Here is a 24,883-nt window from a genome sequence, read left to right on the forward strand (position 1 = left end):
CTCTCCTGCCTGCTGCTGATCCCACAGGTTGGTGTCGGCAGGAAGAGGTGCGTGCAGATGCACAGCTCTCTCATTGATCCAGTAAAGCGCTGAATGGGCGCTCTGCTGGATCATTAAGCAGCCAGGGGTCTGGCCATGCTGGATCTCCATGGTTGTGGATTAGAAAATGCAGGCAGTTTTTAGGAAGATTTTTTTTCTGACTATAAAAATGCATCTTATAAAGTGGAAAATGCAGTAAGTATTCAGACCCTTTACTATGACACTTTAAATTTAGCTCCGGGGGGGGGCCTCCCATTTCTCTGCACCTTGTATGGAGTCCATCTGTGGTAAATTCAGTTGATTGGATGTGATTTGGAAAGATACTGCCCTGTCAGAGCAGAAAAAACAAAAAAACATGATGAGGAAATCACTGCTTGTAGAGCCCAGAGACAAGATTGTGTGAAGGCACAGACCTCTAGAAGGGTACAGAGACATTTCTGCTGCACTGAATGTTCACAAGAGCAGAGTAGCCTCCATAATTCTTAAATGGAAGAGGTTTGGAATGACCAGGACTCCACCCACACCAGCCACCTCATTAACTAATTGGATGAAAAGGGCCTTGGTAACAGAGGTGTCCAAGAACCCAATGGTCACTCTGGCTGAGCTCCAAAAATCCTGGGCACAAATGGGAGAAACTTCCAAGAGGTCATCATAACTAAAACACTCCACCAAGCTGGGCTTTATAACAGAGTGACCAGGAAGAAGCCTCTCCTCACCAAAAGACACATGAAAGCTTGCCTGGAGTTTGCAAAAAGCACTTAAAAGACTGTGAAAAACAAGATTCTCTGGTCTGATGAAACCAGGCACTGCTCATCGCCTGCTCAATACCATCCCTACAATGAAACACGGTGGTGGCATCATGCTGTGTGTTTTTTTCAGTGTCTGGGCATGGAGACTGGTGAAATTTGAGGACAAGGTGAATGGAGCAAAATACAAAGATATTCTTAGTGGAAAATTTGATCCAGAGTGCTCTAGACCTCAGACTGGACCGAAGGTTTACCTTCCAACAAGATAATGGCCCAAAGTACACAGCCAAGACAACACAGGAGTAGCGTACAGACAACTTAGTGAATGTCCTTGAGTGACCCAGCCAGAGCAATGACTTGAACCCAATCGAACATCTCTGGAGAGATCTAAAAGTGGCTTTCATAGCTAAGAAGACTGGAGGCTTCAATCACTGCCAAAAGTGCTTTAACTAAGTCCTGAGTAAAGGGTCTGAATACTTGTCACTGTTTTCACTTTCTCATCATGGGGTATTGAATGCAGAATGATAGGCAAAAACTTACTTTAGCAGGGTTGGAAGACTGGTTTTATCAGTACCTTGGAACCGAAACGAGTTCAGGAAATGTTTTTTTACAGTACAAATTAATTTATGAAGTTATTACCCGAAGTCTCGTGAGACTTTGCAAAGCAATAACTTTGGTTCATCGGAGCCAATACATTGTAATACTGTACGGAGCTTCTGCTCCATACAGCATTGGAACAAAGTCTTATGCGAATCGACTTCGGATGTTTCATCCAAAGTCGATTCGCTCATCCCTAGCAAAGATGATGGTAGTAGTAGTCGTAGTGGCTGTTCTCACTCTGATGCCTGCTGGGCTGCGCAGTGCCGGGCACTGACCCTTAATTCTCCTTCAGGCACACCCTGTTTTGGGGGTCTCCTGCCTGGTAGTAATTGAGGTGTCCTTGGTGTCGGCTTAGCTGCAGTACCATCTGCATTTTAATTGCACACTTTTTAATCATTTATGCATGTCTAGAAGAGTAACATGATAGCAAGTTCTTTGGGAAGGCAGAAATATACAGTATGTTCCTATTATCATGCTCCTGCTGCCAGCAGCCATGCAGATTTTGAATTCTTATAGCAGGGATCAGCAACCTCTGGCATTCCAGCTGTGGTGGAACTACAATAGCACACGTGCTTGACTGTTATCAGAACTCCCATCGAAGTGAATAGGGCATGCTGGGAGTTGTAGTTTAGCTGGAGAGTCAGAGGTTGACTGCCCTAGAGCTCTCAGCTCAGTAATGGCATTCAGCAGAGTACTGAGATTAGCTAATGTATGTACACTAGGAGAATACTTAGAAAGCTGGAATGTATACTTTTCACCACTATTTTTAAATTGTTTTTAAGCAAGGAAACTACAGTGTTAAATTGTGTTGCTTGTTTTAAGCCATTATACATATTCTTCGAAGCATCAAATCGTTTCACAGTTGTATTTAACTATGTTCACAATTAAGCAAAAGAAACAGCATTTCAATTAATAAGATTTCACAAAAATGATGAAAAAAAGTTGTAATAATTTTGGTATCATAACAGCTCGCCTGCTTCCACAAAATATATAAGTTATTACAGCTTGACAAGTGGCGCTACCATAACTTTGTAGGAATAGGTTTGCACATGGTACATTCATGGTACCCTCAGACTTGATGGTGCATTGTAACTATAGGAATCAAACACCAAAGATATGTATTTCAATTAGTGATATTTGCTTCATCAATCTACTGAGCAATCTACTAGTTCTACAGGTGGTCTTACTATCAAAGTATGTGTGTGGATAATATAGGGAGAGAAAGCTAGCTAAATAGATTGATGATACATAGATTGATGAATAATTCAGATGATAGATAGATAGATAGATAGATAGATAGATAGATAGATAGATAGATAGATAGTACAACATATAATCCAGTTTTAGTTTAATTTTTCCCATGTAAAAGGAAAGCAAATTCACAACATAATTGCTAGAAATGTATGCTCAATTATACACTAAGGATTTACGTCTTTGGAAACAACATCATAAATATAAAGAAAATTATTTAAAAGGGAAAATACAAAGATGAACTCACCTGTATTGTAGAAGAATATGTTTCTGAGGAGTTATCTGAGTGAAGTCTATGCAGCAAGTAAAGGCATAGCTGAGAATCTAGCAGTAGAATGAGGAACGTTTCCCCCCAGGCACTCAGCAAAGCCTGTATGTGGAAAGGTGATATATAAAATGATCTTCCTTTACAGATTTTAAGTCATGTGTGATGTGATAAGAATAAAATGTGACATTTTATAATCTTTGCATCTCACGAACCTTGGTAAGTAACACTCTCCTGTGTATGACCACTGGAATGTTATTATCAAATTCATATTTTATATTGTAAAATAAAAGTGTAACTATAGGAACAATTTAAAGCATGCTATTGGACAGATTTGACAATTAAGGGATGTGTAAGACATTTCTGACATGGCAAGTATTTATTAAGTGTTTCAGATGCTAATTTTAATTAGTAAGTCCAATAGGTCGGCACTGCAGGTAGATAATTTGTGGTGCTCGCGTCCTAGGATTGGCATCCCACGAAACAAGAAAGGACCGGCGGCACTCACTGTAAGTTGTCTGCAAAAGGTTCTTGTTTATTGTCACATAATCCTGTGACGCGTTTCGACTCTCGCAGGTGTCTTTATCAAACAGCACTGTTTGATAAAGACACCTGCGAGTGTCGAAACGCGTCACAGGATTATGTGACAATAAACAAGAACCTTTTGCAGACAACTTACAGTGAGTGCCGCCGGTCCTTTCTTGTTCTTGCTAATCTTAATTAGAGATGTGGCAAATAGTTTAAGAGATGGAGGCCAATTGTGAGCCAGAAATGCAAATCTAAACCATATTCTGGTATAAATTATATGAAATCTGTCAGGGTGCAGGAGATCACTTCTGCTAAAACTCACCCTTTTTCTGAAAGGAAGTGAGAACAGAATAAAAGTAAAAAAAAAATATTATTGTGCAGAACCCGCAGGTGCCAAAATTTGTGGCTTTTTAACCAGAAACCTGATGTAAATGCATAATGTTCTGTGTAAAAAAAAAAATATATTGAATGCCAGCATTTCTGACATGGCCACTTTAATATCGCAATTTATAACTATATATGGACAATGAAAAGATAATTCTAAAAAAACAAGGAATTTGGGGAAAATAATTTGAGTAAAACTTGGCAATAATTTTGTATTTTTCTATCCTTAAAATAATTTCTCTCTTCTTTGTATTCATTTAAATAATGATGTCATTGTAAGCCTGTATGGCCAGTTGCTATGCCAAAGAGAAGCAATGTTACCATATATAAAAATTGTGTGACCTGTCCTTGGGTGACAGTAGTGTTGGACATGGGTGCCTAGGCCCCACCAGTAAAATTTATTTTTGGTGCTCGTTGTACAGCTACGTATATGCACATTTTTCCTGATGGCACCAAACACAGTAGTAGTAGCCCACTGCCTATCCTGCGCCTTAAGGCTCATTCACATGACCATATCTGTTTTTGTGGTCCACATTTTTCCGGATTGGATTGTCTTTCTCCTGTGTAGAAATGCCTATTCTTGTCCACAATTCTGGTCAAGAATAGGACATGTTCTATCTTTTTTTTGTGGAGCCACGGAATTCAAGTGTGTGCACGGTGTGCTGTCCGCATCTTTTGCAGCCCCTTTGAAATGAATGTGTCTGCATCCGATCCTCAATTTTGCTGAATGGATGTGGACAGAAATATACGGTCGTGTATGAATGGGCCCTAAGACTGTTCTGGAGGAACTGAACCTCCTGAATGTCTCATCCCTTGGACTAGGGCACTCTTAGGTATGTGAGCCAGGAATACAGGCTGACATAATGGCAGGCAGCAGCAAGACACAGCAAGATGATTGATGAAGGTAGCCCCTGCAGCAACATTGAGAAGACAGTTCTCTGACTGGCCTGCCTCTGTGCCTATAAGTCTTCTCAAGACCTGATGTGTCTATAATAATAAACTGGAGAGTCTCTTAAATAATCTACCCACTTTTTTTTATATGAGCATAGACTTGTTGAGATGTTGTAGCTGCCTATATGTATTGTAAGGGGTTACACTCTCAGGTAGGGAGGCGATGACAGATTCTCTTGCAGACCACAGGGTTAAAGTCCAAATGTTGCTTTATTTATCACACTCTGGCAATACAGGCAACCCCAGTTATAATGCACTGGGTAAGGTGAAGGTCCAGCACCACAAAACATATACCAAACCAAAATAAACACCTGCCCGTCTGGGCTCTGGCTAATACAGTGAAGTTTCTAACTCACCTATTGAACACAGTTCACACAGCGAATTTGGCTTCTCTAGCCAGCAGGGCAGCCAGCTTTTCAGACTTTCTCCAGGCATTACTCTACCCAGCCTGAATGCCTGGACTGTGCTTTATTTCCCCTTGACGATCCCAGCTGGCTTTAGCTGGGGATCCCTCAGGCTAGGGGAAAACATGTCCCGGAATGGGGTGGACTGGGGAGGTCCCTCTTCCAATCCTATCTTCTCCCAGTCCAATAAAATCCAGCCCATAAACTTAACAAAACTGTCTCAGCAACCTACACATTGCTGAGATTATTTTAACCTTCTGGATTTTATTTACCGTACCTGACCCAGTTGAGGAAGCTGGGTGGGATATACACCCCTTTCATGACTTTACCATACACTTTTCTGTTCACCTTACCACAGTATATAGTGCAGTGAGTCTACTGTGCCATGTGCCACTTGTGCAGGGGGTGGGGGACTAGAGACCAACCCTGGTTTAGAGGCCCACTGGAGGAGTCACCTGTTCAGTCCAAGCCTGGATGTCAGTGTACATTATTTAGCCAGGTTTCTGATGTTCAGTGTATTCTACAGATGCTGGTTAATAATATATCTCATTTCTATATTCCAGAAGTCTTTGGTAATGTACTTTACCATGGTAAGCAATATTATTTATAGTGCACATTGGAATGTAAATGGACAATATGACTTTAGGCAAATGGTTTCTTCTTTGTTGTAAAAGAAACATAACCCTCTAGGCTTTTTGATACATTTGCCGCTCCATCAGGTGGGACAGAACAGGAGGCAGGAAAGTTGATGGTATAGGAGCGTTACTGATTGTAGATTTTCATTTTTTTTTTTTCCTATTGTTCCTTTTTTTTCTAGGGGAGTACAAGAGACAAGGTTGAATCCCTGCTTCCACGTTAACAGGACACATCTACATACTGGAAATCTACAAAACATGAAGGAGCCTTTTTCTCAGCAGACCAGGAACTACTCGTAAAGAAATTGTTCACGTTTCTGTCTTGGCTGAATTTATCACATATTAAATGAAAGCATGATATATAAGAAAGAAGACACTGACCAAAATTGCCGGTTACAGGGCAAAAAGAAAAAGGCCTGTAGACACTGGGTATATTTTTGAAATTCCTGAATAAAAAAATTATGCTAAAGAGTCTTCATCCACTGATGAAAAATACATTGATAAATTAATGGATCCCTTGTTTCATAATCACCTTCTTTCACTGAAAAGAAGTAGGGATTATATGCAATATCAAACTAAAATTTGACCTTTATTTAAAGGGAACCTGTCACTTCAACTATGCAGTCCTTGCTGAGGGCAGCATGGTATAGTGACAGACCCACTGATTTCAGCGGACTGTCACTTGTCGCCTAGCATTCAGTACTTTTACAGTACTGACAGGGTGAACCTCACAGCAAGAACCAGTGCTGCAAGGGAAAGGAGCCCCCATGAGATTTGTAGCCCTATCCTCCCCCGCCTCCTGCCTGTGAAGGTTTCTTTCCAATGCGTAACATGATCAAAACCTACCTATGGTAGGAAGAGGTGGAGATCAGGGCCATAAGTCTCATCGGACTCATCTTACTTGCAGCGGAGGCTTGTACTGTGAGGTTCACCCTGTCAATACAATAAAAGTACTCAGCAAGACCAGCATAGTAGAGGGGACAGGATCCCTTTAAAGGGGTTGTCTTACTTCAGAAAATAGCATTTATCATGTAGAGATTATAGCTAAACTCTTATCAAACTGATAAGAATATGACTTACAGTAAGGGTCCATTCGCACGTCCGTTGTTTCTTTCCTGATCTGTTCCGTTTTTTGCGGAACAGATCTGGACCAGATCTGTACCCATTCATTTTCAATGGGTCCTGAAAAAAAATCTGACATTGTGCTGTCCGATTTTTTTCAGGACCCATTGAAAATGAATGGGTCCAGAACTGGTCCAGATCTGTTCCGCAAAAAATGGAACAGATCAGGAAAGAAACAACGGACGTGTGAATGGACCCTAAGTCTGTATTACACTGCCCCATTTTTGGGCAGATAATTGCTAACAAGTGTTTTAATGAATGCTCGTTAGCGATCATCTTGCAGTGTAATACTGCCACCGATTGCCCGATGAATGCGCAAACGGGCAAAGCTTTTGACATGTTAAAAAAATTATTGTTTGCAGGCGGCAGATTGTGTTGTCTAAAAACAATCTACCTCTGGAAAACCACTATATAGCATGGGGACGAATGATGGCATAGCGATCGCTCGCTCCTCCCCATGCTGCGGAGGAGATCGCTGCATGTAATAGCAGTGGTCTCCTCTGCTAGCGGGCAGGCGATTGCCAGGAATACTTCCCTCCAGACAATCGTCTGCCACATCGGGCTGTGTAGTACAGCCTTAAAATGAGTGTTTATCAGGTCAGGAGATCAGAGATAAGGCTTCACATGAAATGTCAGCTAACATATGTACTGTCAACAGGGTTGGGGTTCATGTATGATTTTGCTATGGGGCCCAATTCAATTTTACACCCTTAGACTTTGGATAAATATCAAAGCACAATCTGCTAAATAACAAAAAACTGTTATAATTCAGTGATTTGAATATGAAATAGGTAACAATGAAAATATACCTGTGCCCAGCAAAAGAATGGATGAAGAAAAAACTGACTTCATTTAGATTTTTTTTTTCATGACACAATATTTTATTAAATTATACATTGAACTATAATATATGTAACGACATTGCAATATACTACGAATTACTGTATATACCCTGTACATATAAAATGGTGAAAAATATCAGTCCCAATAACCAGAAGATTAGGAAAAAATACCATTACTAATAAACAAATATACATTTTTTATCACAAGAAATAGGCACTTTCAGTGGTTTGTGCAAATATCAATTTCTGCATCTGTACATCACAAAAGTACAGGTAAGTGCAAATTGTACTTTATTTAAAATGTTATATTTTATTGCTGTGCTTTTTGTACTTAAGAACATCTAAGTCAGCAGGATCACCCTTTTAAACCAAGCATATTGCCTGGTAAAATTGATCCTGCTGAGTGAAAGTACCTCTTTCTTGTTTAAATGCATGGCCCTGTTTTTGAGAAATTTGTTTGATTGCAAATCCTAATGAAGTCTTCAGAGCACAGGAGGGTGAGCCTAGCCTCATGGACCACAGTTTCACCTCCGGCTTCTCTTCTTGGCCCTCCCTACTTCCATTGTGTCTCAGGGCTAGGCATCCAGCATGTGTGCTGTGGGGAGGTTTCACTCAGCAGAATCAACCATACCAAGCAGCAGTATGTCTGGTTTAATAGGGTTGATCCTGGTGCCAGCTGCTCTTAAATACAAAAGCTTACAATGATCCATGGTTAAGCTTCATACAAATATTTTGCGCTATACAAACATTCATAGGTTTAAGTTTAAGTGGATCTGGAGCTTCTCTGCACTTGTGTCCAACATAACAATGGCATGTAAAGTTTTCTGAGTAATATTTTAGGTCTTCTAAACTTGGACCTCCAATCAACTTATAAGTGCTTTTATATCGTTCTATTGCAATGTTTGTTCCATTCAAGTGAAGGTAGGTGTTTTTGTTCCATTCCTTGCGGGTGCACACTCCATTATTTTGGCAAAGTATGGCACTACACAGTTTAGCTGATAATGAGACATTAATAATGTATGGATTCAGAGTGTTCATGATGAAAGCATTTAATCCCAGGCACATGTTCTAAAAAACAAAAAGCACAAAATAAGAAAAAAAAAAAACATTTATGTTTATCACAAATATATAATACATATGCTGTAAGTGACTCCTATGTTGTCCTACCTACTGTTCATTAATCTGTAAAGATTCTTCCAAATGAATAAAACCCAATTTCAGCTTAATAAAGCAAAATTGTTAAATCAGTTAAACAAGTGACCCAAACAGAGCGTTCTTTATTAATGGTGGATTCCCATCTTGACAGGTAGAGATGGCCTTGTGGTTTGCCCGGCGGTAGTTTTGCGGCAAACTTTGCCGAACATGTGAACATATGGCGATATTCACATGCACCATATTTTTTTGCGTAGCGCCGAACTTTGACCCATGACACATCCATCAGGTGGGACAGGACAGCCAATTGAGACATATCAGCACATGGACACACCCCCAACCCTATAACAGAACCCGATCTGGCAGCCATTTTACATGATGTGTTTTGCCAGTGTAGGGAGAGGTTGCATTTTGGAGTAGGGACAGTTAGGGACACCAAACGCTAGCTAATAGGGCCACAAAAGTCCTTTAAGGACTGGTATAGGTGTTCCATAGATAGGTGTCATATAGAGGGGTGTGATATACTTATAAAATACTTTCTAACATATAAAGTATATTATAGTGCATTTGTATTGTGCAGCAGTTGTGTCCAGTTCTGCTGCGATGCCGCAGCTAGATAGAGGGACAAACGCTATTGGAGTAACTAATTGCAATGGGTGTGATATACCTGTTGCCCCATAAAAAAACAGCTTGAGGGCTGCGATATACCTTCTTCCAAAAAATCCTGATTGAGGGGTGCGATATGCCAGTTTCTGCCAAATACTGATTGAGGGGTGCTATATACCTGTTTCTGCCAAATACTGATTTAGGGGTGCCATATACCTTCTTTCACAAAATACTGATTGAGGGGTGGTATTGCTATATACATTCTTCCACCAAATACTGATTGAGTTCTGCAATACACCTGCTTCCACAAAATACTGATTGAGGGCTGTCATATACCTATTTCCGCCAAATACTGATTGAGGAGTGCTATATACCTGTTTCCACCAAATACTGATTGAGGGGTGCTATATACCTGTTTCCGCCAAATACTGATTGAGGGGTGCTATATACCTGTTTCCACCAAATACTGATTGAGGGGTGCCATATACCTTCTTCCACAAAATACTGATTGAGGGTAGCTATTGCTATATACCTTCTTCCACTAAATACTGATTGAGAGCTGCGATACACCTGCTTCCACAAAATACTGATTGAGGGGTGCCATATACCTGTTTCCGCCAAAAACTGATTGAGGGGTTCTATATACCTGTTTCTGCCAAATACTGATTGAGGGGTGCCATATGCCGTTTTCCACAAAATACTGATTGAGGGGTGCTATTGCTATATACCTTCTTCCACCAAATACTTATTGAGGACTACGATACACCTAATTCCACAAAATACTGATTGAGGGTTGCCATATACCTATTTCCGACAAATACTTACTGAGGGGTGCTATATACCCGTATCCACCAAATGCTGATTGAGGGGACTTATATACATGTTTCCACCAAATACTGATTGAGGGGTGCCATATACCTTCTTCCACAAAATAGTGATTGAGGGGTACTATTGCTATATACCTTCTTCTACCAAATACTGATTGAGGGCTGTGATACACCTGCTTCCACAAAATACTGGTTGAGGGGTGCCATATACCTGTTTCCGCCAAATACTGATTGAGGGGTGCCATATACCTTCTTCCACTAAATACTAATTGAGGGGTGCTATTGCTATATACCTTTTGCCTCCAAATACTGATTGAGGGCTGTGATATACCTTCTTCCACAAATACTGCTCTTCTCTATGGACTAAGGCAGAGGGTAATTTCGAAAATAACAGCATTATTTTTTCTCCATCCATTCCCAGACCTTACCGATGCGCAGCCATTCTTGGCATCAGATGAGGAAGAGGAGGTAGCAACAGCCGCCATCCAGCGGTCTGACGACAGTACCCAGATCAGCCCAAGGAAGGTGATCCCCACTGTTGCTGCCTACTCCGAGATCTCTAATGTCAGTGGTGGTGAAGGTGACGATGATGACGTGTTGATGGATGTTATGTGGGTGCCGACAAGAGAGGAAGAGGAGGGGAGTTCAGAGGGAGAGACGGAGCAGCAGATAGGGAGGAGAAGCAGACAGAACTCGCAGTGCACAGGAGGCAAAAAGCAGACTGCAAATGTATCTGGAGTGAGCTATCCACCATGCACGGTCACATCTTGCGCTCCCAGGATGCCAGCACATGGTGCCGCAGTGTGGGCTTTTTTTAACGTGTCAGCTGCTGATAATAGTGTTGCCCTCTGCAGCCTGTGCTGTCAACTCATCAGTCGCGGTAAGCCCAACACTCGCCCGGCACTCCACATCCTGCCCCTTCTCCTTCTCCTTCTTCTCTCTCCTTCCATTTGTCCTCCACTCCACCCTCCACTGTGCCATTGTTGTGTTCATCTGGCACAAGGCAGGCTTCCATGGGCCAAATGTTCGAGCATAAAAAAATGATGATGCTGGATAATCGCCCAACGGCTGACCACTGGCTTGTTGGAACTGCTAGCCCGCCAACTACTGCCATATAAATTGGTAGACTCGGAGGCTTTTGGAAAATTTGTGGCCATTGGCACACCACAATGGAAGGTCCCCGGAAGGAAATATTTCTCCCAGAAGGACATCCCTGAACTACATGGCCACGTTCAGCAGCAAGTTAATATATCTCTGGCACACAGTGTCGGTGCAAAGATACATCTGACCACAGCACGTGGTCTAGCAAACACGGGCAGGGAAGGTACATAACTTTTACTGCCCACTGGGTGAACCTTCTGATGGCTGTCAAGCATGCAACCCGTGGCACCCATGTGGATTTGGTGTTACCACCACGGATTGCATGCAGGCCTGCCTCTTCTTCTCCTCCTCCTACTCCATCCTCTGTCTCCTCCTTGGCTGACTCCTCCTTTTCCACTGCTACCGACTCTTCCGCTGCACCCCTCAAGCCCCCCAGAACCTATTTAACGTGCCAGGCAAGACGTTGCCATGCTGTGCTGCGGCTGTTGTGCCTGGAAGCCAAGAGCCACACCGGTCCTGCACTGCTTTCAGCTCTGCAGTCACAGGCCGATCAGTGGCTAACCCCGCTCAATTTGACAGTTGGTAAAGTGGTGTGTGACAACAGTGCCAACCTGCTGAGCTAGCTGAAACAGGGCAAAATGACACATGTGCTGAGCATGGCAAACGTCCTGAACTTAGTCGTGCAGCGATTCGCTGCCAAATATCCCGGGGTCCAGGACATCTTGCAGCGTGCCAGGAAAATCTCTGGCCATTTTAGAAGATCTTACACGGCCTTGCTAACGTTTAGCAGCGGCACCACTTGCCCGTCAGACATCTGAATAGTGACTGCCCGACACGCTGGAACTCCATCTTGTATATGCTTGATAGGCTGCTCCAGCAGAAACGTGCCGTTAACGACTACCTGTATGAACTCTGCGGCAGGACAGGTTCTGGGGAGTTTTTTTTTTTCTCACCGCGCCAATGGCTGCTCATGCACGATGCATGCAGACCTCTGCGGCCATTTGATGACATCACCAAACAGGTCAGTCGCAGCTAGGGCACCATCAGTGACAGCATACCTTACGCCTTCTTTCTAGAGCGTGCATTGCGTCGTGTCATTGATCAAGCCGTCGAGGAGCAGGAGCTGGAATATGAGGAAGTTGCAATGCTGAATGAATTCCCAGGGAGGCTACTCCATCTGAGACAAGTCAGCAGGAGTCTGAAGAGGAGTCAGAGGATGATGGTGGCTGGGGGGAGGAAGAGGAGGAAGAGGAGCAAGAAGAGCAGCCTTTAAACTTTTTTGGGATCCCTGGTGTTGACCAAGGATGACATTCTCCTGGGCGAGGAGCAGGAGCCAGGGCGCTCCACCGCTTCCAATTTAGTGCAAATGGGGGCCTTCATGCTTCAGTGTTTGAAGAGGGACCCCCGTATAAAAAGCATAAAGGTCAAGGACCTGTACTGGGTGGCAACGTACTTAGACCCCCGGTACAAACACAAAATGGCAGACTTGTTACCAGCATCACAGAGGGCTGTCAGAATGCAGCATTTCTAGGCCTTGCTGCGGGAGATGCCGCATTCTGCTGTTGCGGGCACTAGCAGAGGAATTTCCACCCACAGCGAAACAGATGCGGGTACCAATCCTACTGTGCCTGCAAAAAGAGGGCGGTTTGAAGATGTGTTGGTCACTTTAGACATGAGATCATTCTTGCAGCCAACCCATCGACAGCCGCCCTCCGGGTCCAGCCTCACGGAACGCCTAGACCAATATGTGTCCGACTACATCGGGTTAACAGCCGATGTGGACGCTCTGAGAAGCAAGGAACCCCTTGACTACTGGGTGTGCAAGCTTGACCTGTGTCCAGAGCTGGCACAATTTGCCTCGGATCTCCTGGACTGCCCCTCGACACTAGGGCTGGGTTCACATCCTATTTTTGCCATCCATTTAATGCATACAAAAAATGTATGCGTTACCAGATGCCTCAGACTGATGCCGTACAGTGGCGTCCCTTCACCATACAGTTCCATGGTAGAAAAAAAATGTACGTTAACGTATGCATTTTTTTAATGGACTCTGCAGGATACAAAAACGTTGAGTGCTGCACATTTGTATACATCAAACCGATAGGAAATACTATTTTTCTAGGCTCCAGCAGGGCACATTTTTGAGAGTTTCCCTTTAAGACGCATAAAAATGGCCCTTGATTAAAATACATATTTTTTGTGGGACTTTTTTGCCATTGATCCCCCTCTGGTATATCACTGTCCATGTTTGGGGACTATTTGTGTACTTCTAGTAAGTGTTTGCTGGCTGCAAATATGACCTGAAGGTTTTTCAGGTTCGCCTGCCATTATAGTGAATGGGGCCTGCCGCGAACGCATGGTTCGCTAACATTTGATCGCTAACACGCGTTCGCGAATCGTCCCGGCCGATGTTCGTCCATCACTATTGACAGGACCTGCCCCTATTGGACATTAATGGCATACCCTGTGGACATGCCATATACGTTGAGAATGGAATACCCCATCAAGTAAGCATCGCCTAAGAGGAAGTTTAAATAACTTCAGACTAAGTGAATCAGCACTGATAACAATCAAGTAAAAAAAATCTATGTGGATCCAGTAGCTTTAATCAATTCTGAGATCAAATCAGCCGTCCCCACTTCACGAAATGATAGTATTCCCATTGATAAGCCTGTATTACACAGTCCGATGTGGCAGATGATTGTCGGGAGGGAAGCGTTCCCTCCTGGCAGTCACCTGCTCGCTAGCGGAGGAGACCACTGCTATTACATGCAGCGATCTCCTCCGCAGCATGGGGAAGAGTGATCGCTATGCCATTGCTCGCCCCCATGCTGTATAGTGGTTTGCTGGCGGCAGATCGTGATTAGACACCACAATCTGCCGCCTGCAAACAATAATTTTTTAACATATCAAAAGATTTGGATTGCCCGATGATCGAGCGTTTGGTTATTCATTGGGCAATCGGCGGCAGTATTACACTGCAAGATGATAGCTAAGGAGCATTCATGCGAACGCTCTTTAGCCATTATCTGCCGAAAAATAGGGCAGTGTAATACAGGCTTAAGTCATATTCTTATCAGGATGTTTTAACCCCTTACTGACCACCCTGTTTTGGGTCTTAGTGAACAAGCAATTCTTTTTTTTTTCAATTCTTTAACTTGTTATTTTTCCGTCTATATAGCTGTAGAGGGCTTATTTTTTGCAGGCCAAGTTGCTTTTTTTTATGGTGTCATTTTAGGGTACACATAACTTTCTGATTAACTTGTATTACCTCTTTTTGGGAGGGGATGGAAAAAAAAGCTATTCTGCCACTGAGTTTATACATTTAAAATTTTGCAGTGTTAATTTTCCGTCAAAAATAGCATTATAACTATATTCTCTGGGTCAGTACGATTAAAGTGATATCAAATACCTATATTTTTTTTTTCATGTTTTACTACTTTTGCACAATAGAAACCCTTTTTAAAAAAGAAAATACTTTTGTATCACGACATCCCAAGACCCATAACTTTTTTTATTTTATAAAGCTGTGTGAGGGCTTGATGTTTGAGGGACGACTTGTAGTTTTTATTGGTATTAATTTGGGGCACATAACAGTTTTTGATTGATTTTTGTTCCCTTTTATTGGTGGTGAATAAACAAAAAGAAGCAATTATGGATTTGTTTGTTTTTTTACGGCATTTACTGTACAGGATAAATTACATAATATTTTCATAGTGCAGGTTGTTATGGACGCAGCGATACCAAACATGTAGAGGGTATTTTATTTTTGAGGTTTTTCAATTTACTTTTGACCATTGGTGATCTTTTGATTGCTTCTAAACTATTCATTTAGTGCAATGTATTTTACTGTCAGTGATATACCGACATTCACCAGCAGGCTGTGCTAGAAAGTCACACCTTTTGGAAAACTCTGGAGATAGGCCTGGGCCTTCACTAGGCCCCAGCCAGCATGCACACACATCAGCATCCCTGCGATCGCAGTCATGTGGCGCCGATGGGAGACAGAAGGAGTCCACACCCTCCATAACCGCTTACATGCCGTGGGTGCAGGTGGGTTAAATGGCTTAGATTGGCACTTCTGCCGGTCCGGGCTGTTAGAACAGAAATGTGGCTCTCATGAGAGAGCCAAGCCCCTATTCTCTGCTACAGGGGAGACCCATTGAGTGGTCCTCCATAAAAAGGAGGCGACTTAGCCCCCCAAAAAATGGCATATTGGTGGTCACCAAGGGGTTAAATCACACATAAATCCAGGTAGGTGTGATTTATATGTTTTAGGGGACACTTTAAAAAAATATTAGGTACTGTTTTTGGCCTGACGCCCAAGTTCTGTATTATACACGGATTTGGTGTGCAAATTTGTATGCTGCAAATCCACAACATAAAACAGTTTCAGCTAAGTAGACAAAATTCTAAAAATCACATGTACACGTTGCAGACATTGTCTGTGCATCAGTTGCTCTGCGGGGCAGATTGGGAAATCCACAACATGTCAATTCTTTCAGCGGATTTTAATTCCACATTTCACCCTTTGCAATGCATAGGGTAAAATCCAGGGCAAATCTGTTTGGTACCGGATTCAGGCACATCACTGCACACATCAGTGGATGCAGCGGTTAGGCACTGGAGCTAGGCAAATCACTGTACACAGTGGCGTACCGCCATTATTGGCAGGGTACGCCACTGCTATGGGGCCTGCTGCACAGGGGGGCCCGGAGCGCATGGAAGGCCCCGCCCACTGCAACTGCGCTCACTGCAGGCTCAGCTTGAAGTAACCCCCCCCCCCCCAACGCTCACTGACTCTGCGCACTCCCTAGGACCCAGCCTGGCTGTGCGCTCCCTTGCCTCGTGCGCCGCCACAGCACCACACAGCACCACACATTGGGCCAATCAGCATTAGGAGTGTGCAAAGATCCTGCTGCTGATTGGCCCAGTGTATAGCTGGCAGGCAGCAGGCGCACCCAGCGTGGAAGAAGTTGAGAGTGACTTGTGCTGCCCGCCCGCCTCGCCAGTGTCGCCAGCCAAACCGTCAGCCAGTCCGGACTTGTGCCACTACCAGCCTGCCCACACAGTAAGACTGCCCCAGCCCCCAGTCACTATCTTTCCAACCCCAACCCGGATCATTAAAGAAAAACATTTCTGTACTAATAACGGTGTCTCTTACTGGCACTGGCATAATTAGAAATGACTGGGCCCCACAGAAAATGTTTGAATGGGGCCCACAGCAAATTTTTGAATGGGCCCTCCCAGTTGTCCGACACCTCTGACTGGCAGAGACCCTTGAGACCCTTGAACCTTCCTTAATGCAGTCCAATTATCGTCCAATAGACGTCATAGTGTCCAAATATCATACTACAGTATACATATACTTCCATGACTTGTCTATAGGACAATAATTGGACTGTATTAGGGAAGAACTCCAGTGTCTCTGCCGGTCAGAGGTGCCGGACAACTGGGGGGGCCATTAAAAAATGTTCTGTGGGGCCCGTTCAAAAATTTCCTATGGGGCCCAGTCATTTCTAATTATGCCAGGGTCCCTAACGTTTTTGGTAGGTCATGTATACATTTCTTTATTGGCAAATGGGGGGGTGGCAGGGGAGGAACCAGGGCAGGAGGTGGGATGGGCCAGGCTAGTGGGTGGGGTTAGGGGGCCGAATTCAGATTCTTGCCATGGGGCCCAATGATTTCTATGTAAGCCCCTGACTGTACATGTCAGTGGCTGCAGTGGTCATGTACTGGATCCAGGCATATAACTATACAGATCAGTGTCAGCAGTGGTCATGTACCAGATCCAGGCACATCACTGTACAAATCATTGGATGCAGTGGTCATGTATTGGAACTAGCCACATCGCTGTACAGATCCGTGCATGCAATGGTTACGTACCAGATCCAGGCATATCACTGTACACATCAGTGGATGCAGTGGTCATGTACTGGATCCAGGCACATTACTGTACACATCAGTGGCTGCAGTGGTCGTGTACTGGATCCAGGCACATCACTGTACACATCAGTGGCCATGTACTGGATCCAGGCACATTACTGTACACATCAGTGGCTGCAGTGGTCGTGTACTGGATCCAGGCATATCACTGTACACATCAGTGGCTGCAGTGGTCGTGTACTGGATCAAGGCACATCACTGTACACATCAGTGGCTGCAGTGGTCTGTACTGGATCCAGGCATATCACTGTACACATCAGTGGCTGCAGTGGTCATGCACTGGATCCAGGCACCTCATTGTACACATCAGTGCATGCAGCGGCTAGGTACCAGATCCAGGGACATCACTGCTGCTGCTGAGATTTTTAATTATTTAATTAAAGCCCACCAAATGTAATTATTTCCTGCAATATTTTTACAAACATGTTGTGGAGACAAGGGATAACAATAAAGACAAATGTGTGAAGAATACTATAAATTGGGGTCCTATTTTGAAGCACATATCTGGTTCGGTTTAGTTTAGTAGCATCCTTTATTTCCTGGGCCATAATAAAACGAGTTCTTCAGCTAAACTACGTATGTTGTGAAGAATACCAGCTACATACCGTACTCTGTGTCAGGTTCAGATTGCCCCATAGTATAAATCCATGGGCTCCCAAGGCAGCACTTTCACCAATTGTGTTCACAAGGTCAGGCTGGAAAACAGAAAAGTAATCCTAAAGTAAGTCTAGAATAGAATTACATAATAAATGACACTGCATCTTGAAATCATGTCACATTAAAGGGGTTGGCCACTAAATGTGTCTTGCTGCAAATGCCCTGGGGAACAGCACATTGAGCAGCAAGTGATGGACTGTTAATAAACCATCACCACCAGTTTACTGTATTGATAATGTATCTGCTGATGTATGGTCATGTCACCAGTTCTATCAGCAGCCCCAATTATTAACCTCCATTGAATAAGGCTACTTTCACATTTGTGGCAGGAGCTCTCAGGATGCGGCATTGCCAGATGGTACCAGAATGCCCGCCGGACCCTATTATAGTCAATACCAGACAGCCTGCTGGAACTGCAGCCACAAATGGGAAACTGGCCTAACACTGATGTTATGGGACTGGTCACATGATCTTCCATCATCAGCCCTATTAGGATCGGTGCGCCGGGCTGCAGGAAAATAATCAATGCAGAACACACAGATTAGGCATATTAATCCAATGATGATTTAATAACTGTCTAGATATTTGATGTGCTGTTACCAGACCATCTGCCACAATACACATATAGCGGCCCCCCTTAGAATTCGTTAGCATCAAACCCTGAACAAATTTCAAGAAATCTGCTTATCTTTACTGATGAGCTTCATGAAAGCCTACATGAATGGTCCATTCACAGAATACAGGCTTCTGTAAAAAGCGCTAATAAACCTATAGGCTTACTACTGGATCTTGAAATAATTCTGAACGTACATTATATTGTCAGTAAATATTGTAGTCTTATATGGGGCCTTCAGAGTGGCTTATGCCGGCGCGGCTCAGTTATGATGTTGTCATGGGCAGCACAGACTGCAGCTTCAGAGAGCTCATCAGAAACCCCATTGGACCCCATTGACTAACGTGTGAATAGGGCCTGCCGCCTGATAACTGTAAACACATGAATTTGAATTTTAAAATGTACAGCACAAACTCAGTATTGAGAATCTTGATTTTATGAAACTCTTGAACCGGTCTTAATAAGTTCATAAATGTATGTTGAAACTTTGGATGATAAATAGACAGAGTAAAATGTTATTTTCATGAAATAATATGCTTTTCTTACCAGTGTTAAATATTTCTCCGGATGGTCGGTAAATACGGGCCGGCTGTACATGTATATTGGAAGGGAGTGAAGAGTCTTTGAGAGTGTTGACAGTCGTTTCGCTTCCTGCATGCGGTGGCGCGTATAGAGAGCGGCGCGTTGGGAAGACTTTAGTGCAGTTTCCAGGTACATGTTTGGAAACAGGGCTGTACTTTCTTTCCATAGCCACCTCAATTTATCATTCCTTAACATTTCAATATCTGGGCAGCGTCCAGTGTAGTTATGAGGATTCTGATTATAGTCGTAATTTTGACAGTTAGGAAACAGATAGAAGCCCCAGAGATAGTTTGGTCTCAGTTGTTTCCCAAGTCTGAGGGTGTTGATCATGAAGCGTTTTGCTGCTGACTCAAACTGTGTCCTGGCTATAGGTTCTGTGCTACGCTGGTCAAGCGTCAGGTCTTTCTGCTGAGCAAACTCAATGGAGTATTCCCTGTATATTTTCTTAGAAGCCCAGTTTCTTATCCATGTTGGCCTCCAGTCTTCCCAGTCAATAATGGCAAGTCCTTTTTGTGTTGCTGATGATATATAATGGAGAATATCCTCCCTGGCTTTTTTTAAGTGTTTCTCCATATTGCTCATTTGAGGAATACCACCATTATAACTAATACCAGATGCAGGATCTATGTAGGGATAGTAGCCTAGTCTATCGGTGTAGAATATAGTAATGTTCTGGCCTGTGGCAGTTGAGAGCGTGCTTCCCACAATCTCAAATAAACTGATGTCTATAGGGATTCCGTATTTCCTCATGCACAACTCAGTCGGTGCATTCCATATAGCCACAAAGGGCGAGTGCATTCCAGTTGGTGCTCTGGGTTTAGCCGCTTGGCAAGGAGAAGTTGGGAGCATTAGCAAAAACAGTGTTTTTAGTAATACAGATGTCTGGAGACTTAGTATGACTTCCATTGTGAACTCAAGGAAAGCTTTCTAGATAGAGATTCTTTTCTTGGAAAGTAAGGATCTGTGGAGAACACAGAAGGAACAATACATACAAAGTAAATAACAGCTATATCTTAAGTGCAATATAATACGGTGTCGCCACTTATGTGTGGTCCAAAAAAGGAAATATTTTATAATGTAATGTTGCCATTCCATCCTTTTGTCTGTATGAGTTTCTCATAAATGATAGCAAAAGTCATGCTTTCATATGACAGTATTGTGGCACATTTTACTTTAGGAGAGACAGATATTCATATTTTTATTTTCAAATTAGGAGCATCAGACTACTTTCACACTTGCGCTTTCCCTTTCCGGTATTGAGATCCGTCATAGGATCTCAACAGTGGGGGGAAAACGCTTCCGTTTTCTCCCCATTCATTGTCAATGTGGACAAAACTGAACTGAACAAAACAGAATCCACCAAAATGCATTCCGTTCCGTTTGGTTGCGTCCCCATAGCAGACAGAATAACGCTGCAAGCCGCATTTTTCTGTCCACGATGTGGTGCGGAGCAAGATAGATCCATCATGACACACAATCTAAGTCAATGGGGACAGAACCGTTTTCTTGGACACAATAGAAAACAGATCAGTCCCCCATTGACTTTCAATGTTGTTCATGACAGATCCGTCAAGGCTATTTTAGAGATAATATACCTGGATCCGTTCATAACGGATGTAGGCGGTTGTATTATCATGACGGATCCAGCAAAAACGCTGGTGTGAAAGTAGCCTTACTTGCAATAGCCAAAAAAGTATATGGTGGATCAGCCCTCAAATTAGACAGCACTTATGACCTTTCATATAAGAGGAGCAGCAATTGCTACACTTTTGACATGCATTTTTATGATGTTTCTTATCTTGTGCATGCATTATTTTCAGTTTTGGAAGTCCTATGGTGAAGTCTGTAAAAAAAAAAACATCAGAACAAAAAGCCATACTAAGGGGATGCTGCATTCTGATGAAAATAAAATGATTCCAAAAAAGCTACAAAGATGTAAAAAAAAAAAAAAAAAAACCTGTGTATGTAGACTTAAAGTAGCATTAAAGGAGTTTTTCTGGGATTTTAATATTGATAACCTATCCTCAAGATAGGTCATCAATATCAGATTGGGGGGGGGTTCAATATCCTGCCCCTTTACAGATCAGCCTCGCACCGTGCGCACACAGCCTTCTCTTCATTGTTTAGCTGCTCGCCGTCAACAGTAAACTGGTGTAACTGCAAGCTGTCCCATTCACTTTAATGGGACGACTCGTTGCTATACACTTGAATAGGAAGGACACATCCCATAGAAGTGAATGGGATGGCTTCTTGTTATTACACCTTCTCACAGCTATGATATTGACGGTGAGCAGGTACGCAATGAAGGGAAGGGAGCGCTGGCATGGAGCGTGGCCTTCCCTTCAATCAGCTGATCGATGGGGTTGCCGGGAGTCGGGCCCCCGCCAATCTGTAATTGATGACCTATCCACAGGATAGGTCATCAATATTAAAATCCTGGAAAAGTAACATGTTTTTAAATCCCAAAAATGCTGTGTGAACACAAAGTGCGTGCTCCAGCAGACATACAGTATTGTGGTTTGCGGTTAATTTGCCTAAGGTTCGTCAGTAGAGCACACTAGCCTCACACTACTATAATTACGGAGGTTCTCCAATGATAAACATTTATGTTGTAGCTGTTTGAATCCCCTTGAAGACTTAAAGGGTTTTCCCATCTGAACATGTGTTGCATAGCACTAGGATACGCCCCATATGTCAGATAGGTGGAGGTCCCACCTCTGCGGCTCGCTCCTTTCTGCAGAACAGTGCTCTTGAAAGGAAGGTAGAGCAGCCACTATTTTCGGAAGTCCTATACCAGTGAATGGACCGTACGCCGCACATATGCAGATCTCTCTTACTTCACTTCAGGGGTCCTGTCCTGGAGATAAGAGCTGGTCCTTGCACTCCTTTTCTAAAATTAAAAAAATGTTCACATCATTAAACCTTCAGTAGAGTTTCTACTTGTATTTTGCCGCAGTTCCTTAACAAATCAAAATCCTAAACAAATCACGTTTTATGTGGATTGCTCTCTGATGTCGCTGCAGATTTGCTGTGGATTTCATCCTATGCATCGCAAAAGGGTGCTATCCATGGTGGAAATCTGCAACATATCCGCCACATGTGAACATGTCCAAATAGTTTGTCCACCGAGACTGCAGCGTTAATACTTTTTGGCATATGCCAATGTACTTGATTAAGATTTCACGTACAGATCTGCATTCCTGTTGAGTTACATACAGACTTCACTCTATGCATTGGAAAGGGTGAAATCCGCAATGAAAATCAGCAGAAACAATACAGGTCAAGGTACAAGTGGGACATTTGGAAACATGTAGATGAGAGGTTTAGGATCTACTATATTACACCGTGGAGGGCTCACGTATATGGTCGCATTTTTCTTCAGTATGCTATCCATTTAAAAAAAAGGATAGCTCACTGACACATGCAATTCAATGGGGCCATGCACACATCCATTTTTTTCAAAGATCCACCATGTGCCTGATCCGAGAATCTCACAGCAGGTCCTTTTCTTGTCCATATTTGATGGGAATGCAAAATAAACACAATGAAAACTGAAGCTAAATCCATACAGAAAAAGATGCCAGTTGACCTGACACTGATAAGTCCTTGCTGAACTGCCTGGATCCTTTGTTTGTTAAATGCAGTAAAATAGTGTAAGAAAATCAATCCGGTGTACATAGAATTCCAATTTTTATAACACAGAGTGGCCTTCATTTTTTACACGTTTCCACCAATATGTGGTCTTAGTGAGAGTTCACACTCCGTTTCATTTTCCATTCTTCCTGCATGCAGTACTTTTTTTCCAATAAAAAAAAAATGGATCTCATAGGGAAATGGCTCAAACGGACGACAAATGCGCATAACTGATGCACAGGATCCGTTTTGTTTTGTTTTTTGTTTTTTACAGGATCCAGTTTTTGTTCTGTTCTTCTGACGGATCAGAAGAACGGAAAATGAAACGGAGATGTGAACTCTCCCTTAATCATAGCACGGAGGTATAAAACCTAGTCTTAAATACGCATCCTATGTGAGCAAAAGCAGCTGTGATGTAAGTGAAGGGCAATACACCGAAATCCCAAGAATGTGAATCATCACTTAGTTCTCTGACATCGTACAACCAGCTGTAAAGCAATAATACACATCTGATCGAAACAATGCTGTATATAAGTACTGGATGGCATATAGTAAGTGTAAATACATTCACATAACAGATATCTCTTACAGTTGCAAGAAAAAGTATGTGAACCCTGTGAGGCAGTGACAGGCCTCATGGTTTGTTAGGGGAGATATATGGCAGGATTTGCTGTGTCTTCCCCAGAATCACCAGGTGCAGTAATCACCTGGGGATAAAGGAATCCTCAGAGTGAGCAATAGTGGGGACTTGCACACAGAAGGCTGGGGTGGCTCTGTGTGGTCTGAGCCGGGAGGACTGTGAGACCACTATCCCCAAGGAGACCCTGGTGTGGGAGCAGCCTGGAGGCTGCTGGAGGTTGGGCTGGGAAAGCCGCATCTCATCACGGGTGTGAACTGTGGTACGCTATAGGTGAGTCAGGGAAACCTATGTGTTTAGATAGGGCCCTGACGGGCAAGGTATCTTATTTTGGCTTTGTGTGTTTTTCTTTATGCCGTGTGCCATAATAAAGCACAGTTTGGCCCCTAAATCCTGGTGTCTGTGAAGAAGTGTGTGATTGCAACCCCCCGGAAAAGAGCTAATCCCCCACAATTGGTGTCGAATGCAGGCACATGTCTGTGCTGAAAAGAAAAAAACAACAACGTGGTTGCTAGGGACAACGACATCACTGAAAGGAGCAGGTGCTGCTCATGCTGTTCTGGACACTTTTTGCTGGGTTGCAAAGGAGTTACTGTGCAGTGAATTAAAGGGCCAGTAGCCAAGCAAAAGTGGACTCGCTGCTGAAAGTTTTTCCTGCTATGAGACTGTTTGTTGCCAAGGGTCTCGGGGAAGAATACATCCGACGGATGTGGGAGATTAAACGGCAGGAAAAACTGGTCAAACAGATGGGTTGTACCCCAAATGAGTTGGCGAAATTTGATGCTGAGCGAGAGGCTCTGGAGGCGCAGCTGCAGCTAGCCCTGAATAGAGGGTCCTCAACGCTGTATGGACCCTGCACAAAGTTCCCAGAGGTCGGCAATGTGCCGGGAATGCCGGAGAGAAAGCAAAGATATGCCGTTGCCAAGGGCAACCGTCGGGAAGAAAAGGAGGTGGAGAGTGGTGCAGCTCTCAGGAGATCCTATGTTTCCTGCACATATGCGCAAAGTCCTAAAGGGTGCGGATGGAGTGACTGTCTGGAAAAAGGCTGGAGTCAAGGCCAAGGCGTTTCCCGTGGCAACTACTGTATTAAGGATGTAGTGTCCCACTAGGAAGGGGTGGACACTACATAAGGGTCAATTGGGTCACGTGTTACTTCTGCTCACAAGGGACAGTGATATTATATTTAACTATGCATTTAATGCATTTTTCTATGTGTTATTGCATGTGTTGTTTCCCCTGTTATATGCTCAGCAGGCCTAGTGGGGTGTAGTTAGACATCCTAGACACTAGAGGGAGATAGGGAGCCCCTAGTATAAATGTCCAGGCCCAGACAGGGAGGGGGTAGGTCATAGTCAGGAGTCT

General features: G+C 43.3%; 1 protein-coding gene across 1 annotated transcript; it reads right to left on the reverse strand.

Moving 5' to 3' along the window:
- Window positions 1–492: 492 nt before the first annotated feature.
- On the reverse strand, window positions 493–20,346 carry LOC122925820 (hyaluronidase-5-like). Its single transcript, XM_044277175.1, has 6 exons — window positions 20,214–20,346; window positions 19,216–20,084; window positions 18,005–18,094; window positions 8,515–8,835; window positions 2,884–3,006; window positions 493–777 (listed from the first exon to the last, which is right to left on the reverse strand). Exons 1-6 carry the CDS (start codon window positions 20,344–20,346, stop codon window positions 493–495), a joined length of 1,821 nt encoding a protein of 606 aa, XP_044133110.1.
- Window positions 20,347–24,883: the final 4,537 nt, after the last annotated feature.

This window comes from Bufo gargarizans, chromosome 2 (genome assembly GCF_014858855.1).
Source record: "Bufo gargarizans isolate SCDJY-AF-19 chromosome 2, ASM1485885v1, whole genome shotgun sequence".
In the NCBI taxonomy this organism is placed as follows: Eukaryota; Metazoa; Chordata; class Amphibia; order Anura; family Bufonidae; genus Bufo; species Bufo gargarizans.